We start from the raw sequence: 18,811 nt of genomic DNA on the forward strand, positions 1-18,811 counted from the left end.
TGGAGGACGCCTCGCTGTTGAAATTGCTCCACCGCGTTGGTACGAGAGGCAGTAAAAGCAAGCCATCGGGGATGCATGTCCCTAATAGTCCTCCACGAATGACTTTTGATAAGACGGGTTGAAGAGCTACAGTGTTATTGCACGGTGGTGCCGAATGCTCTGCAGGGTAAACTCACGCGCCGGGTGGTCCCATGAGAAATTAATGCACCTCAGAATCCGTGAAACCTTGCTGACACTAAAGCGTTGACTTCTATTGGCCCTTGGTGACGGACAAAGTATACCACATGGTAAAAGGTTGTACTGATTGCACACCCCGCAAGCCACCAACGAGGCAGGCCCAGCCTCCGTTACGATCTATCACGGTGTCTCATATCAATGAGCTCATCGCACTGGACATTCTCGGGCCGTTCCCTGCCACTCAGAGGGGAAACAAATGTATCCTGGTCGGGGTAGAATACCTGTTCCGGGGGCCGGTGGCATCGCCTCTGCCAGACCAGCCAGCCGCATCCATTGCGGACACGTTCTTGCACGGCTACGTCATGGACAAGGGGGCTCCTGAACAACTTCCTGCAGACCAGGGGCGGAATTGTTCTTCTCGATTGTTACGGGAGGTGTGCAACTCCCTGGGTGCAAAAACAAATCAGGACCCTGCCCCACCATCCTCAGACGGACGGGGTGGCGGAGCGCTTCCACAGAACCCATACGTCCACGTTGTGCCAACGGATCAATGAGGCGAACTGGGGTTTGCACATTCCCGGTGTCCTGCCCACTATATAGCATGGCCCATTAATGCCTCAACAGGATTCTCCCCGTTTTACCTCGTGTATGGGAGGGAGAATGAGCCACCCATGCAAGCTCAGCCGGGCATGGATTTGGGAGGGAAGAGAGCCGTCATGCCCATGCAGGCCACACTCGGGCGTTTGACGGAGGCGTGGGAGGCGTCTCGGGGGAATTCGGCCAAACGGCAGGCCGCAAACGAGAAGCCGGTGGGACCGCGGGAGGTCCAGGACCCCGTGGACCACTGGGGCTAAGGCGGGGCCGCATTTTCCCCAGGTGCCCTTGGGTACATCGCCTAAATTACACCGAGCGTGGCAGGGCCCTGTCGAGGTGATCGAGGCCAAGGGGCCGCAGCGCGTCCGTACGCAGGTCGCTTGCCGCCGCTGGTTTGTGCCTCCGTCGTGGTTAAAGCCCCCCCCTACATCCCGCCACATGTAGACGGTTCGTCTCCGGCTCCAGAGCGGCGGGTGTCTGATGCGTCCGACGTGCCGGGGCGGGTGAGCCCGGAAGTTGTGCTTCAGGAGGATTCTGCTGCGTCGCCCGCAGGATCCCATCACTCCCTGTGATGGACCACGTGTGGAGGCCGGGTTGCCATCTTCTCCTCCAAGGCAGGGGCTGCGCCCATTAGGCCATCTGCGTAATGTCCCAGTGGTCCCCAGCGCGCAAGTTCCTGCTCGAGATGGGGGGACTGGCGGCGATGGCTCGTGCAAAGAGTTGCTTCGGTCCGCTGGACCGCTCCCTCCTGTCATTCAATTGTGTTCCCACGCCGTCTGGCGGGTGGTCGCAGCCGCGAGCCGGGCCGTGGCCTCTGGTTGATCCGTCGGAAATTGTTACGCTTCCCTCGCGGTTCAGGGGTTAATCGTTAAAAGGGTTTTTGTTTCGAACGTTCGGTAGCCCTCCCTGTTAGGTAAATTGCGTTAGCGCACATTCCTGTTAGTGTTACCCCTCCTTACGGTGAGGGAAAAAAAGTATTTGATCCCCCTGCTGATTTTGTACGTTTGCCCACTGACAAAGAAATGATCAGTCTATAATTTTAATGGTAGGTTTATTTGAACAGTGAGAGACAGAATAACAACAACAAAATCCAGAAAACGCATGTCAAAAATGTATTTGCATTTTAATAAGGGAAATAAGTATTTGACCCCTCTGCAAAACATGACTTAGTACTTGGTTGCAAAACCCTTGTTGGCAATCACAGAGGTCAGACGTTTCTTGTAGTTGGCCACCAGTTTTGCATGTTCGGTCGACCTTTTGAAGACAGAATATTTGAAACTCAAAATAGTTTTTAGCAACCACCAAATAATTTCCTCTGAACCTTAACCTGAACATCAAGTCGAGCGTTGGGGTTATGCTCCCTAGGTTTTACGTAAAACTCCATATCGGCAATCTAGTTCTACCCTCCACACATTTTGCACCGCTTTTAATCAACGCGCGCCCAGCGACAATCGGCGCGTTCAGCAAAGGCAACTTCAAACGTGACGTTAAAACAATCGCCGTCAACAAATGATAACCGTCGAACGACGATGAAGGGTGTCAGTTCAATCCCCGGTCGGGGGTCGACTCGGCCCGCCATCGTCACCGTCGTCGACACCTCCCGGCCGTCGCGAAGCGAGCACCACTTTCTGCGAGTGAAGTCAACCAGCCCCACCGTAGGAACGAGGCGGCCTTCGTGTCCACAACGAACACAATCTAGTTCTACCCTCCACACATTTTGCACCGCTTTTAATCAACGCGCGCCCAGCGACAATCGGCGCGTTCACCCCTCTCCCGCTCCGGCCCCCTCGCCGGCTCGCAACGGCGGCGACCGCCGACGGCGGCGGCCATGCGACGTCCGAGGCGACCGAACGCAAAGAGGCGGAAACCTCCTCAGGGTTCCACGCGGAGACCTGGGGACACTTGGAGGCATTCAATCAAGATTCTAGGTTTTCGTGACTGCAGGGGAGCCACACCCTTTGGTTCTTTCGGTAAAAGTCATCACGTAGGTATAAAGTCAGGTAAGTATAAAATAAAGTAAATTAAATCACGTGACGTTTCGGGTGCAACACGACAAGCGTCCGTCATCAGGTGGGACAACCACAGCAAGAGACAGTTGCTGAAGTGGGCAAAAGGGTTGCCGTGACAAGAGGCTACGTAGGTAAGAGAGGGAGGAGGAGCCAGGGAGGAGAGATAGAGAGGGGGGTGTGGGGGGTAGGGGAGTGGAGTGCTGCTAGAGGGATTAGGAAACTAGCAAGGAAATGCCGGGGGGGGGGGGGTGGGGGGGGAGTGAGCGGGTCAGGGAGTGGGAGGCTGAAGAAACTGGAGATGCGGATATGAAGGCAACACCATAAAGCAGTTAAGGTTTTACCTGGTTAATAGCATCCTTCCAATGATTGCTCAATTTGTATACATCTTCTCAGTTGAAGTTATGTCTATGTTTAGATATCTGGATGGCTTCATGAACAAACCTTTGATAGTGGTTTGCAGAGTACCTTGGTCTTGGAAAAAAACTAAATCATGAGAGCCCACAGCGTTATAGCAATGGTCAGCCACGGCGGAGGTATTGGTTCTGCCGTGTTTCAGATCTGACTTGTGCTCGCGAACACGGTCCGAGATATGTCGTTTCGTTTCCCCAATGTAACAGCCACCACAGGTGCAACTTAGTTTGAAGACTCGAGGATATTGCATGTCAGGAATGACATCCTTCACCGATGGGATTAGATCACGGATTTTGTGTACTGTACTGAATCGGACCTGGATCTTGTGTTTAAGATTTTGGAAATATTTTTGGTAACGCCTGCTATGTATGGTAACGTCATGGTGTTGATCGGCGTCTCAGGGGGTTGTTTCTCCATGGTTGGAGAAACAACTTTGCGAATAATACGGTCCGAGTACCCATTCCCTCATCAAAACACTACACCATAGGGCCCACTGTATTTCTGACCAACACCACCTAGCCAGTGAACTGGAACACGTACACCAGGCCCTCAAGATGAATGGGTACTCGCAAAGCTGTTTCTCCAACCGTGTTTCTCCAATCATGTTTCTCCAACCATGGAGCAACAACCCCCTGAGACGCCGATCAAAACCATCACGTTATCATACATAGCAGGCGTTACCAAAAAGTTTTCCAAAATCTTAAACAAACACAAGATCCAGGTCCAATTCAGTACAGCACACAAAATCCGTGATCTAATCCCATCGGTAAAGGATGTCATTCCTGACATGCAATATCCTGGAGTCTACAAACGAAGTTGCACCTGTGGTGGCTGTTACATTGGGGAAACGAAACGACATATCTCGGACCGTGTTCGCGAGCACAAGTCAGATCTGAAACACGGCCGTGGCTGACCATTGCTATAACGCTGTGGGCTCTCATGATTTCGTTTTTTTCCGAGACCACGGTACTCTGCAAACCTTCAGGCTACTATCAAAGGTTTGTTCATGAAGCCGTCCAGATATATAAACTTAGACGTAACTTCAACCGAGAAGATGGATACAAATTGAGCAATCATTGGAAGGATGTTGCCTTCATATCCGCATCTCCAGTTTCTTCAGCCTCCCACTCCCAGCCCCGCCCACTCCCCCCCCCCCCCCGGCATTTCATTGCTAGTTTCTTAATCCCTCTAGCAGCACTCCACTCCCCCTACCCCATGCCCCCCTCTCTCTATCTCTCCTCCCTGGCTCCTCCCCCCCCTCTTACCTACATAGCCTCTTGTCACGGCAACCCTTTTGCCCACTTCAGCAATTGTCTCTTGCTATGGTTGTCCCACCTGATGACGGACGCTTGTTGTGTTGCGCCCAAAACGTCACGTGATTTAATTTATTTGATTTTATACCTACCTACGTGATGACTTTACCGAAAGAACTTGGAGACATCACGACACCAAACAGCACGGTGCGAAGCCGAGACGCTTGGAGCGAGCCGCACACCTACACCCCCTCCCTCCCCCCCATGGTGAACTGGCCTCACCCATGTCAGAGTGAACCCCCTCCCTCCCCCCCATGGTGAACTGGCCTCTCCCATGTCAGAGTGAACCCCCTCCCTCACCCAGTGCCCGCCCCTCCTGACCCCCCCCTCCCGGAATGACGATTCCATCTCGGCGTCACGACCTGTCTCAGTCGGTCCATCCACTCACCCACCCTCCCACCCCTCTCCCTGCCCCCTCCTCCCTCGGCTCTCCCTCCTCCCCCCGCTCCACCCCCCGCCTCCCTCCCCGATCTTCTCTGCGCCTCCCCCCTCGCCCATCCCCCCACCCCTCCCTCCGCTCCCCCCGCCCCTCCTCTCGCCGCCTCCTCTCTCACCCCCCCTCCCCCCGCTCTGCTCCTCCCCCCCCCTCTCCCCCCCCGCCCCGCCATGCCCCCCCCGGCGGCCGTCCACGCCTCCTCTGCTGGATTGAAGTAAACGTTGACCCCCCGGCTCACGAGCTCCCGTCGCCTCTCGGCGAACCTCTGGTTCATCGCATGCTGCTCCCTCAGGAAGGCGTCGTGCTCCCTCGCCTCCCTCGCCCGCTCTGCCGCGTCCCTCTGCCTCGCTCGTTCGCTCCTCTCCCGCCTCGATTCCCCGCGGCCCATGGCTCCGCCGGCGCCCTCCGGGTGCCGGCCCTCCCTGGCCAGTGGCCGCCCCCTGTCGGGGACAATCAGCTGCCTCAGCCTGGCCGAGATGTCGGTGATCCTTCTCGGGTCTCCTCCTCCTCCGCCTCCTCCGCCTCCTCCGCCTCCTCCGCCTCCGCCGCCGCCTCGGCCCCTGTCCATGGCCGGCGGTTGTCACCGCTCGGATTCTCGCTCGGCCCTCCTGTGTCACAAGCAGTGGGTCTCTGTGAGTGTGGGTCTCTGTGGGTCTCTGTGAGTGTGGGTCTCGGTGGGTCTCTGTGAGTATGGTTCCATATGAGGGTTGGTCTCTGTGAGGGTGGGTCTCTGTGGGTCTCTGTGAGTATGGGTCTCTGTGGGTCTCTGTGAGTATGGGTCTCTGTGGGTCTCTGTGAGTGTGGGTCTCTGTGGGTCTCTGTGAGTGTGGGTCTCTGTGGGTCTCTGTGGGTATCTGTGAGTGTGGGTCTCTGTGGGTCTCTGTGAGTGTGGGTCTCTGTGGGTCTTTGTGCGTGTGGGTCTCTGTGGGTCTCTGTGAGTGTGGGTCTCTGTGGGTCTCTGTGGGTCTCTGTGAATGTGGGTCTCTGTGAGTCTCTGTGAGTAGGGGTCTTTGTGAGTGTGGTTCTCTGTGAGTATGGGTCTCTGTGGGTCTCTGTGAGTGTGGGTCTCTGTGGGTCTCTGTGAGTATGGGTCTCTGTGCGTGTGGGTCTCTGTGGGTCTCTGTGAGTATGGGTCTCTGTGAGTGTGGGTCTCTGTGAGTATGGGTCTCTGTGGGTCTCTGTGAGTGTGGGTCTCTGTGAGTATGGGTCTCTGTGAGTATGGGTCTCTGTGAGTATGGGTCTCTGTGGGTCTCTATGAGTATGGGTCTCTATGAGTGTGGTTCTCTGTGAGTATGGGTCTCTGTGAGTATGGGTCTCTATGAGTATGGGTCTCTGTGAGTATGGGTCTCTATGAGTATGGGTCTCTATAAGTGTGGGTCTCTGTGAGTATGGGTCTCTGTGAGTGTGGTTTTCTCTGAGTCTCTATGAGCATGGGTCTCTATGAGTATGGGTCTCTGTGAGTATGGGTCTCTGTGGGTCTCTGTGAGTGTGGGTCTCTGTGGGTCTCTGTGAGTGTGGGTCTCTGTGGGTCTCTGTGGGTATCTGTGAGTGTGGGTCTCTGTGGGTCTCTGTGAGTGTGGGTCTCTGTGGGTCTTTGTGCGTGTGGGTCTCTGTGGGTCTCTGTGAGTGTGGGTCTCTGTGGGTCTCTGTGGGTCTCTGTGAATGTGGGTCTCTGTGAGTCTCTGTGAGTAGGGGTCTTTGTGAGTGTGGTTCTCTGTGAGTATGGGTCTCTGTGGGTCTCTGTGAGTGTGGGTCTCTGTGGGTCTCTGTGAGTATGGGTCTCTGTGCGTGTGGGTCTCTGTGGGTCTCTGTGAGTATGGGTCTCTGTGAGTGTGGGTCTCTGTGAGTATGGGTCTCTGTGGGTCTCTGTGAGTGTGGGTCTCTGTGAGTATGGGTCTCTGTGAGTATGGGTCTCTGTGAGTATGGGTCTCTGTGGGTCTCTATGAGTATGGGTCTCTATGAGTGTGGTTCTCTGTGAGTATGGGTCTCTGTGAGTATGGGTCTCTATGAGTATGGGTCTCTGTGAGTATGGGTCTCTATGAGTATGGGTCTCTATAAGTGTGGGTCTCTGTGAGTATGGGTCTCTGTGAGTGTGGTTTTCTCTGAGTCTCTATGAGCATGGGTCTCTATGAGTATGGGTCTCTGTGAGTATGGGTCTCTGTGAGTATGGGTCTCTGTGGGTCTCTATGAGTATGAGTCTCTGTGAGTATGGGTCTCTGTGAGTATGGGTCTCTGTGGGTCTCTGTGAGTATGGGTCTCTGTGGGTGTGGTTCTCTGTGAGTATGGGTCTCTGTGAGTATGGGTCTCTGTGGGTCTCTATGAGTATGAGTCTCTGTGAGTATAGGTCTCTGTGGGTCTCTATGAGTATGGGTCTCTGTGAGTATGGGTCTCTGTGAGTGTGGTTCTCTGTGAGTATGGGTCCCTGTGGGTCTCTATGAGTATGGGTCTCTATGAGTGTGGTTCTCTGTGAGTAGGGGTCTCTGTGAGAATGGGTCTCTATGAGTATGGGTCTCTATAAGTGTGGGTCTCTGTGAGTATGGGTCTCTGTGAGTGTGGTTCTCTGTGAGTCTCTATGAGTATGGGTCTCTATGAGTATGGGTCTCTGTGAGTATGGGTCTCTGTGAGTATGGGTCTCTGTGGGTCTCTATGAGTATGGGTCTCTGTGAGTGTGGTTCTCTGTGAGTATGGGTCTCTGTGAGTGTGGTTCTCAGTGAGTCTCTATGAGTATGGGTCTCTATGAGTATGGGTCTCTGTGAGTATGGGTCCCTGTGAGTATGGGTCTCTGTGGGTATCTATGAGTATGGGTCTCTGTGAGTGTGGTTCTCTGTGAGTATGGATCTCTGTGAGTATGGGTCTCTGTGAGTATGGGTCTCTGTGGGTGTGGTTCTCTGTGAGTATGGGTCTCTATGGTTCTCACTCAGTGTGGGACCTTACCTGGTCAAATTCAAATGCTTGTGATGTGATGTGTGATGATGATGGTTGGCTTGGATCACACGGCCTACGCGGAGGGTGGGGGGATGCGTGACGTCATCAGGTGACATCACAGATGTGACGTCACCGCTCACTTGCCGTGACTAATATTAATATATACAAAAGTCTATTTTTATACTTGTTGCATTGTGTACAGTCTGGAAGCTACCCAGGTGCCAAATTTCAAGTTTGTTGCATGTTGGAAAGTAAGCTAAACATTTCGAACAGACACACATTCACAAATTTCCCTTTTATACATCATAAACTGTATATTATGTGTGTATATATAAACTGTACATTACGTGTGTATAAACTGTATATTATGTGTGTGTATATAAACTGTATATTATGTGTATAAACTGTATATTATGTGTATGTATAAACTGTATATTAAGTGTGTATATAAACTGTATATTAAGTGTAAATAAACTGTATATTATGTGTGTATATAAACTGTATATTATGTGTGTGTATAACCTGTATATTAAGTGTATATAAACTGTATATTATGTGTGTATATAAACTGTATATTATGTGTATATAAACTGTATATTACGTGTGTATATAAACTGTATATTACGTGTGTATATAAACTGTATATTATGTGTGTATATAAACTGTATATTATGTGTATGTATAAACTGTATATTATGTGTATATATAAACTGTATATTATGTGTGTATATAAACTGTATATTATGTGTGTGTATGAACTCTATATTATGTGTATATAAACTGTATATTATGTGTATATATAAACGGTATATTATGTGTATGTATAAACTGTATATTATGTGTATATATGAACTGTATATTATGTGTATATATAAACTGTATATTATGTGTATATAAACTGTATATTATGTGTATATAAACTGTATATTATGTGTATGTATAAACTGTATATTATGTGTATATAAACTATATATTATGTGTGTATATAAACTGTATATTACGTGTGTATAAACTGTATATTATGTGTATATATAAACTGTATATTACGTGTGTATATAAACTGTATATTACGTGTGTATATAAACTGTATATTATGTGTATGTATAAACTGTATATTATGTGTGTATATAAACTGTATATTATGTGTGTATATAAACTGTATATTACGTGTGTGTATATAAACTGTATATTATGTGTGTATATAAACTGTATATTATGTGTATATAAACTGTATATTATGTGTGTATATATAAACTGTATATTATGTGTGTATATAAACTGTATATTATGTGTGTATATAAACTGTATATTATGTGTGTATATAAACTGTATATTATGTGTGTATATAAACTGTATATTACGTGTGTATATAAACTGTATATTATGTGTGTATATAAACTGTATATTATGTGTATGTATAAACTGTATATTATGTGTATATAGAAACTGTATATTATGTGTGTATATAAACTGTATATTATGTGTATATATAAACTGTATATTATGTGTATATATAAACTATATTATGTGTGTATATAAACTGTATATTATGTGTGTATATTAACTGTATATTATGTGTGTATATAAACTGTATATTACGTGTGTATATAAACTGTATATTATGTGTATGTATAAACTGTATATTAAGTGTGTATATAAACTGTATATTAAGTGTAAATAAACTGTATATTATGTGTGTATATAAACTGTATATTATGTGTGTGTATAACCTGTATATTAAGTGTATATAAACTGTATATTATGTGTGTATATAAACTGTATATTATGTGTATATAAACTGTATATTACGTGTGTATATAAACTGTATATTACGTGTGTATATAAACTGTATATTATGTGTGTATATAAACTGTATATTATGTGTATGTATAAACTGTATATTATGTGTATATATAAACTGTATATTATGTGTGTATATAAACTGTATATTATGTGTGTGTATGAACTCTATATTATGTGTATATAAACTGTATATTATGTGTATATATAAACGGTATATTATGTGTATGTATAAACTGTATATTATGTGTATATATGAACTGTATATTATGTGTATATATAAACTGTATATTATGTGTATATAAACTGTATATTATGTGTATATAAACTGTATATTATGTGTATATAAACTGTATATTATGTGTATGTATAAACTGTATATTATGTGTATATAAACTATATATTATGTGTGTATATAAACTGTATATTGCGTGTGTATAAACTGTATATTATGTGTATATATAAACTGTATATTACGTGTGTATATAAACTGTATATTACGTGTGTATATAAACTGTATATTATGTGTATGTATAAACTGTATATTATGTGTGTATATAAACTGTATATTATGTGTGTATATAAACTGTATATTACGTGTGTGTATATAAACTGTATATTATGTGTGTATATAAACTGTATATTATGTGTATATAAACTGTATATTATGTGTATATAAACTGTATATTATGTGTGTATATAAACTGTATATTATGTGTGTATATAAACTGTATATTATGTGTGTATATAAACTGTATATTATGTGTGTATATAAACTGTATATTACGTGTGTATATAAACTGTATATTATGTGTGTATATAAACTGTATATTATGTGTATGTATAAACTGTATATTATGTGTATATATAAACTGTATATTATGTGTGTATATAAACTGTATATTATGTGTATATATAAACTGTATATTATGTGTATATATAAACTATATTATGTGTGTATATAAACTGTATATTATGTGTGTATATTAACTGTATATTATGTGTGTATATAAACTGTATATTACGTGTGTATATAAACTGTATATTATGTGTATATATAAACTGTATATTATGTGTGTATATAAACTGTATATTATGTGTGTATATAAACTGTATATTACGTGTGTATATAAACTGTATATTATGTGTGTATATAAACTGTATATTATGTGTGTATATAAACTGTATATTATGTGTATGTATAAACTGTATATTATGTGTATATAAACTGTATATTACGTGTGTATATAAACTGTATATTACGTGTGTATAAACTGTATATTATGTGTATATATAAACTGTATATTATGTGTGTATATAAACTGTATATTACGTGTGTATATAAACTGTATATTATGTGTGTATATAAACTGTATATTACGTGTGTATATAAACTGTATATTATGTGTATATATAAACTGTATATTATGTGTTATATAAACTGTATATTACGTGTATATATAAACTATATTATGTGTGTATATAAACTGTATATTATGTGTGTATATAAACTGTATATTATGTGTGTATATAAACTGTATATTACGTGTGTATATAAACTGTATATTATGTGTATATATAAACTGTATATTATGTGTGTATATAAACTGTATATTATGTGTGTATATAAACTGTATATTACGTGTGTATATAAACTGTATATTATGTGTGTATATAAACTGTATATTATGTGTGTATATAAACTGTATATTATGTGTATGTATAAACTGTATATTATGTGTATATAAACTGTATATTACGTGTGTATATAAACTGTATATTACGTGTGTATAAACTGTATATTATGTGTATATATAAACTGTATATTATGTGTGTATATAAACTGTATATTACGTGTGCATATAAACTGTATATTATGTGTGTATATAAACTGTATATTACGTGTGTATATAAACTGTATATTATGTGTATATATAAACTGTATATTACGTGTTATATAAACTGTATATTACGTGTGTATATAAACTGTATATTACGTGTGTATATAAACTGTATATTATGTGTATATAAACTGTATATTATGTGTATATAAACTGTATATTATGTGTGTATAAACTGTATATTACGTGTGTATATAAACTGTATATTATGTGTATATAAACTGTATATTATGTGTGTATATAAACTGTATATTACGTGTGTATATAAACTGTATATTATGTGTATATAAACTGTATATTATGTGTGTATATAAACTGTATATTATGTGTGTATATAAACTGCATATTACGTGTGTATATAAACTCTATATTATGTGTATGTATAAACTGTATATTATGTGTATATATAAACTGTATATTATGTGTGTATATAAACTGCATATTACGTGTGTATATAAACTGTATATTATGTGTGTATATAAACTGTATATTATGTGTATATATAAACTGTATATTACGTGTGTATATAAACTGTATATTATGTGTGTATATAAACTGTATATTACGTGTATATAAACTGTATATTATGTGTATATATAAACTGTATATTATGTGTATATATAAACTGTATATTATGTGTGTATATAAACTGTATATTATGTGTATATATAAACTGTATATTATGTGTGTATATAAACTGTATATTATGTGTGTGTATGAACTGTATATTATGTGTGTATATAAACTGTATATCACGTGTGTATATAAACTGTATATTGACGATGACGATGCCACGTGTCTATTGATGACGATGACGATGATGCCACGTGTCTACTGATGATGACGATGATGACGATGCCACGTGTCTACTGATGACGACGATGATGATGCCACGTGTCTACTGATGACGACGATGATGACGATGCCACGTGTCTACTGATGATGACGATGACGACGATGCCACGTGTCTACTGATGACGACGATGATGACGATGCCACGTGTCTACTGATGATGACGATGCCACGTGTCTACTGACGATGATGACGATTCCACGTGTCTACTGATGATGATGATGACGATGCCACGTGTCTACTGATGACGACGATGATGACGATGCCACGTGTCTACTGATGACGACGATGATGACGATGCCACGTGTCTACTGATGATGACGATGACGACGATGCCACGTGTCTACTGATGACGATGATGACGATGCCACGTGTCTACTGATGATGACGATGATGACGATGCCATGTGTCAACTGATGACGATGATGACAATGCCACGTGTCTACTGACGATGACGATGATGACGATGCCACGTGTCTACTGATGACGATGATGACGATGCCACGTGTCTACTGATGATGACGATGATGACGATGCCATGTGTCAACTGATGACGATGATGACAATGCCACGTGTCTACTGACGATGACGATGATGACGATGCCATGTGTCAACTGATGACGATGATGACGATGCCACATGTCTACTGATGACGACGATGACGACGATGCCACGTGTCTACTGATGACGACGATGACGATGCCACGTGTCTACCTGATGACGACGATGATGACGATGCCACGTGTCTACTGATGACGACGATGATGACGAACGCCGACGAACGGCGGCAGTCGCCCGACTCGGCACAGGGACTCACCAAACGTGGCGGCAGTCTTAGCGACGCTTTGCACGCGGCAACTTCTTCACGCAAACAGCCACCCCGTCTACAACACGCGGCAGGGGCAACGATCAAGCGGGCAGCAGCAGTCAGTCAGTCTCTCTCTGTGTGTGTCTCTCTCTCTCTGTCTATCCCTGTGTGTTTCTCTGTGTCTCTCTCTGTCTATCCCTCTCTCTGTCTCTGTTTCTATCCCTGTCTCTCTCTCTGTCTATCCCCGTCTCTCTCTCTGTGTGTGTCTCTCTCTCTGTCTATCCCTGTGTGTCTCTCTGTGTGTCTCTCTCTGTCTATCCCTCTCTCTGTCTGTGTCTCTCTCTGTGTCTATCCCTGTCTCTCTCTCTGTCTATCCCCGTCTCTCTCTCTCTCTGTTTCTCTCTCTGTCTATCCCTGTGTGTCTCTCTGTGTCTCTCTCTCTGTCTATCCCTCTCTCTGTGTCTCTCTCTGTCTCTGTGTCTATCCCTGTCTGTCTGTCTCTCTGTCTATCCCTGTGTGCCTCGGTGTCTCTGTCTCTCTCTCTGTGTCTCTGTCTGTGTCTTTTGTGTTTTTCTCTGTGTCTCTCTCTCTCTGTGTGTCTCTCTCTGTCTATCTCTCTCTCCGTCTCTGTCTCTCTCTCTGTCTCTCTGTGTGTCTCTCTGTCTATCTCTGTGTTTCTCTCTCTGTCTGTCTCCCTGTGTCTCTGTCTCTCTCTGTTTCTCTCTATCTGTCTCTCTGTGTCTCTCTATCTATCTCTGTCTCTGTCTCTCGCTGTTTCTCTGTCTCTCTGTGTCTCTCTCTTTGTGTCTATCTCTGTGTCTCTGTCTCTCTGTGTCTCTCTCTCTGTGTCTCTCTCTGTCTCTCTCTGTGTGTCTCTCTCTGTGTCTGTGTGTCTCTGTCTCTCTCTCTCTGTGTCTCTCTGTGTCTCTCTCTCTGTGTCTCTCTCTGTGTCTCTCTCTGTCTCTCTGTGTCTCTCTCTCTCTGTGTCTCTCTCTGTGTGTCTCTCTCTGTGTCTCTCTGTGTGTCTCTGTGTCTCTCTCTCCGTGTGTCTCTCTCTGTGTGTCTCTCTGTGTGTGTCTCTCTGTGTCTCTCTCTGTGTCTCTCTCTGTGTGTCTCTCTCTGTGTGTCTCTGTCTCTCTCTGTGTGTCTCTCTCTGTGTGTCTCTGTGTCTGTCTGTGTGTCTCTCTGTGTCTCTCTGTGTCTCTCTGTCTCTCTCTGTGTCTCTCTCTGTGTTGAACTTCGCACTCAGATCGTCAGCGAGGCGACTGCGACCCGAGCGGTTAGCTCGGGTCGCATTGGGGCGTGGGGAGGGGCCAACCAGCGAGGCAACGCCGCGATTGGACAGAGGGAGGAGGAGGGGGAGGGGCCTCTATCACTTCCCCAACGAGGCAAAGATTGTGAATATTAATTCACGTTTTGGGGAAATGGCAATTCTTCGTACAGCAGAGAGATCTCTCCGGAATTATTTAAGACAATATTTGGGCATTGAGGCTTTATTCATGGCAGAGAGCAATATCCCTTCTTTATTAGAGATGTATTTGCGGTTAAAGTAAACAATTAAACGAAACTATATATACTTTTTTTATTTTACCAGGAAAAGCTGTAGTAGTGTACAGGCCCTTTTCACAAGCGACCTGGCCAGAAATGATAGCTCAGCTAAATGTCTTCTTACGCGGAAATTGACAGAAGCCGAATATCTTCTTTGGTTCTTTCGGTAAAGTCACCACGTAGAATGAGAATAAAATTATAAATTGATAAAATAAAATAACACAATACAATTCTCACGACGTTTCGGCCACAACACAAGCGGCCTTCAGGTGAAGGGACGAGACTGTCTGGCCGAAACGTTGTGATAATTTTATTGCGTTATTTTATTTGATCAATTTATTATTTTATTCTCATTCTACGTGGTGACTTTACCGAAAGAACCAAAGAAGATGAATCCTTGCAGTCACGAAAGCTTTAAATCGACAATTTAACCTTAAAAAACCTTCGGCGCAAGCCCTTGAAACTTACCTACAAGCAAGGGGTCCACTGAGCTGTTAGCTTCTCTTCTTTTAGGAGCGACCTGTCCACAAATGATCGCCCCTCCAAGCAAGCGGCGTGTTGTCGCGTGGACAACGTCGGCAGCCAAACGCCGTGAATGCGCCGTGGTGATGTTGACTTTAAATGTAGGGCGAAAAAACCGGAGGGCCCGGAGAGAAATCCACGCGACCATGGGGAGAGACGCAAATTCTAAATATACAGCAGCAGCAGCAGGCGTCAGGGTCGGGATCGAACCCACTACCTCCTGTAGACCAGGCGACGTAGTTAACATCTCGTGTGTGACACGTATCTCAACACACACGCGAGTGAGGACACACACACGGAATACACACACACATACACTGGGGAACAAACACACACACATAAAACACACACACACGGAACACACACACGGGACACACACGGAACACACACACGGAACACACACACGGGACACACACACGGGACACACACGTAACACACACACACGGAACACACACACGGAACACACACACGGGACACACACACGACACACACACACAGAACACACACACGGAACACACACACGGGACACACACACGTAACACACACACACGGAACACACACACTGAACACACACACGGAACACACACACGGAACACACACACGGAACACACACACCGAACACACACACACGTAACACACACACGGAACACACACACGGAACACACACAGGGGACACACACACGTAACACACACACACCGAACACACACACGTAACACACACACACGGAACACACACACCGAACACACACACGTAACACACACACAGAACACACACACGGAACACACACACACGGAACACACACACACGGAACACACACACGGAACACACACACGGAACACACACACACGGAACACACACACACATAACACACACACACGGAACACACACACCGAACACACACACACGGAACACACACACGGAACACACACACCGAACACACACACACACATAACACACACACACGGAACACACACACACGTAACACACACACGGAACACACACACGGAACACACACACGGAACACACACACACACGGAACACACACACGGAACACACACACGGAACACACACACGGAACACGACTGGGTTAGTGGGTGAGTGTGTGGGTGGGTGAGTGTGTAGGTGAGTATGTGAGCGACTGGGCGAGTGATTGGGTGAGTGAGTGTATGAGTGGTTGGGTGAGTGGGTGAGTGTGTTTCTGGGTGAGTGTGTGGGTGGGTGAGTGGGTGGGTGAGCATGTGAGTGAGTGAGCGACTGGGTGAGTGGGTAGTGAGTGTGTGGGTGAGTGTGTGAGCAACTGGGTGAGTATGTGGGCGACTGGGTGAGTGAGTGTGTGTGTGAGTGAGCTACTGGGTGAGTGGGTGGGTGTGTGAGTGTGTGAGGTGAGTGTGTGAGCGACTGGGTGAGTGTGTGAGTGAGTGAGCGACTGGGTGAGTATATGGGTGGGTGAGTGTGTGGGTGGGTGAGTGTGTAGGTGAGTATGTGAGAGACTGGGCGAGGGATTGGGTAAGTGAGTGTATGAGTGGTTGGGTGAGTGGGTGGGTGGGTTAGTGTGTGAGTTTCTGGGTGAGTGTGTGGGTGGGTGAGTGGCTGAGTGAGTGGGCGAGTAAGTGAGCGAGTGGGTGGGTGAGTGGGTGAGAGTGTGGGTGGGTGAGTGTGTGAGCAACTGGGTAAGTGAATGTGTGTGTGTGAGTGGGTGGGTGAGCGTGTGAGTGAGTGAGCGACTGGGTGAGTGGGTAGTGAGTGTGTGGGTGAGTGTGTGAGCGAGTGTGTGAGCAACTGGGTGAGTATGTGAGCGATTGGGTGAGTGAGTGTGTGTGAGTGAGCGACTGGGTGAGTGGGTGGGTGTGTGAGTAAGTGTGTGAGGTGAGTGTGTGAGCGACTGGGTAAGTGAGTGTGTGTCTGTGAGTGGGTAGGTGAGCGTGTGAGTGAGTGAGCGACTGGGTGAGTGGGTAGTGAGTGTGAGTGCCGGACGGGTAACTCTGTCGTGGACAGTGCTGTGGGGGGAGGTCCAATTTCGATTGGCTCCTCCCCTCATGGCATCTGTGTCCACCACAGGGGCTAAACGGGGGCTCTGGACGGGTGCGAGGGGCTGGTAACCCCTCCACCTTCAATTAATTACCACTAAACCACGAGTTAAACTGAAATATGTAACTAATAAGCTTGTGCCGGAGGCCCCGGGGGCCAGGCGTCTATGACGTTTCCTGGCCAAACCCCAATTGGCGGAGCCAGGAGATTGAATATCTACCCTCGGGGCTCCTCCATAAACAACGAAAAACCACTACGGGTGGCCACGTGGAATGTTCGAACGCTCACTGCGGAGGAGAGGCTGCCACTCCTCTGTCGGGAGCTGGACCGGTACCGCCTGGATCTATGTGACATTCAGGAGGTCCGGTGGACCGGTTCTGGCTCCTGCCACCATGAGGGGTGGACAGTCCTCTACTTGGGGCAGCAGACTGCCAAACAACAGGGTGTGGCTCTTTTGAACAAAAGAATGAAGGGGGCGTGGGAGCATGGTGGTGAGGTGTGGGAAGCTGTAAGCCCCAGGCTACTTTGGGCTCGCCTTCCCATCAACCGGAGGCGAGGAATGGTGGTCGTGGTTACTTATGCCCCCACCGAAGATGAACATCCGTGGAGGGATGCAGGCAAAGCCGATGAGTCAGATGCCTTCTATGACCTCCTGTCACAGGTGCTGGCTAAAGTGGCCCCTCGGGATAGAGTCATCATGTTGGGTGACTTCAATGCCCGAGTTGGTCATGATGCTGGCACCTGGTCTGGAGTGATTGGAGGGCATGGACCAGATCAGCTCAATAACAACGGTAGGAGGCTGCTAGATTTTTGTGCAGCCCATGGGCTTGTAATTACCAACACGCTGTTCCGGCATCGGCGCATTCACACAACATCATGGATGCATGCCGGGTCCAAGCAAGAACATCTGCTGGACTACATAGTGACGGACCAGCGGATGCGAGCCCATGTCCTTGACACCAGGACCTACCGTGGAACTGATCTGCCCTCTGACCATCGACTAGTCATCTGTAAGATGCGCCTGCCATTCTTCTACTCCGGTGGTGGGTGTACACCCAGGACCCCATTCCAACCTAAAGTGGCCTGATCTCAGTTATCTGATGAAAGTTGCAAGCGAGAATTTAATCATTGCTTGTGGCTGGGATTGGCATCGTCCCCGACTCCTCCTGATGTCGAGGGTAAATGGGCGAGGTTTAGGACTGTGACTCATGCAGCTGCAATGGCTGCTTTGGGCACGCGGTCCAGACCTCCCCAGAGACCCTGGCTGACAGAGGAGGTGTTCAGGATGGTTGAGAAAAAGCGACAGGCCCACTGTCATCGGCTACAGAATCCCACGTCAGAGAATGAGGAGGCTTACCGCAGCCTTCGCTCGGAGGTTCGGAGAGCCGTGAGGCGCTGCAAGGATGGGTAGTGGTCGCGGGTTGCTGAGGAGATGGAGTCTGCCTCAGTGGCCCGTGATCACAAATTTCTATTTAACTCCATCAAA

The 18,811-nt window shown here is 46.1% G+C and overlaps 1 protein-coding gene across 1 annotated transcript; it reads right to left on the reverse strand.

Annotated features, from left to right (window-relative positions):
• Nucleotides 1-1,401: 1,401 nt before the first annotated feature.
• LOC142917115 (uncharacterized) lies at nt 1,402-13,346 on the reverse strand. Its single transcript, XM_076061808.1, has 4 exons — nt 13,236-13,346; nt 7,875-7,938; nt 5,110-5,548; nt 1,402-1,617 (listed from the first exon to the last, which is right to left on the reverse strand). The coding sequence occupies exons 3-4, from the start codon at nt 5,506-5,508 to the stop codon at nt 1,402-1,404; spliced, it is 615 nt and encodes a 204-aa protein (XP_075917923.1). The 5' UTR covers nt 5,509-5,548; nt 7,875-7,938; nt 13,236-13,346.
• Between the last annotated feature and the right edge of the window lie 5,465 nt (nt 13,347-18,811).

The sequence above is a fragment of the Petromyzon marinus genome, unplaced genomic scaffold (assembly GCF_048934315.1).
Source record: "Petromyzon marinus isolate PM22_M1 ecotype Great Lakes invasive population unplaced genomic scaffold, UKy_Petmar_22M1.pri1.0 PM_G_Scaffold_42, whole genome shotgun sequence".
Taxonomy (NCBI): domain Eukaryota; kingdom Metazoa; phylum Chordata; class Hyperoartia; order Petromyzontiformes; family Petromyzontidae; genus Petromyzon; species Petromyzon marinus.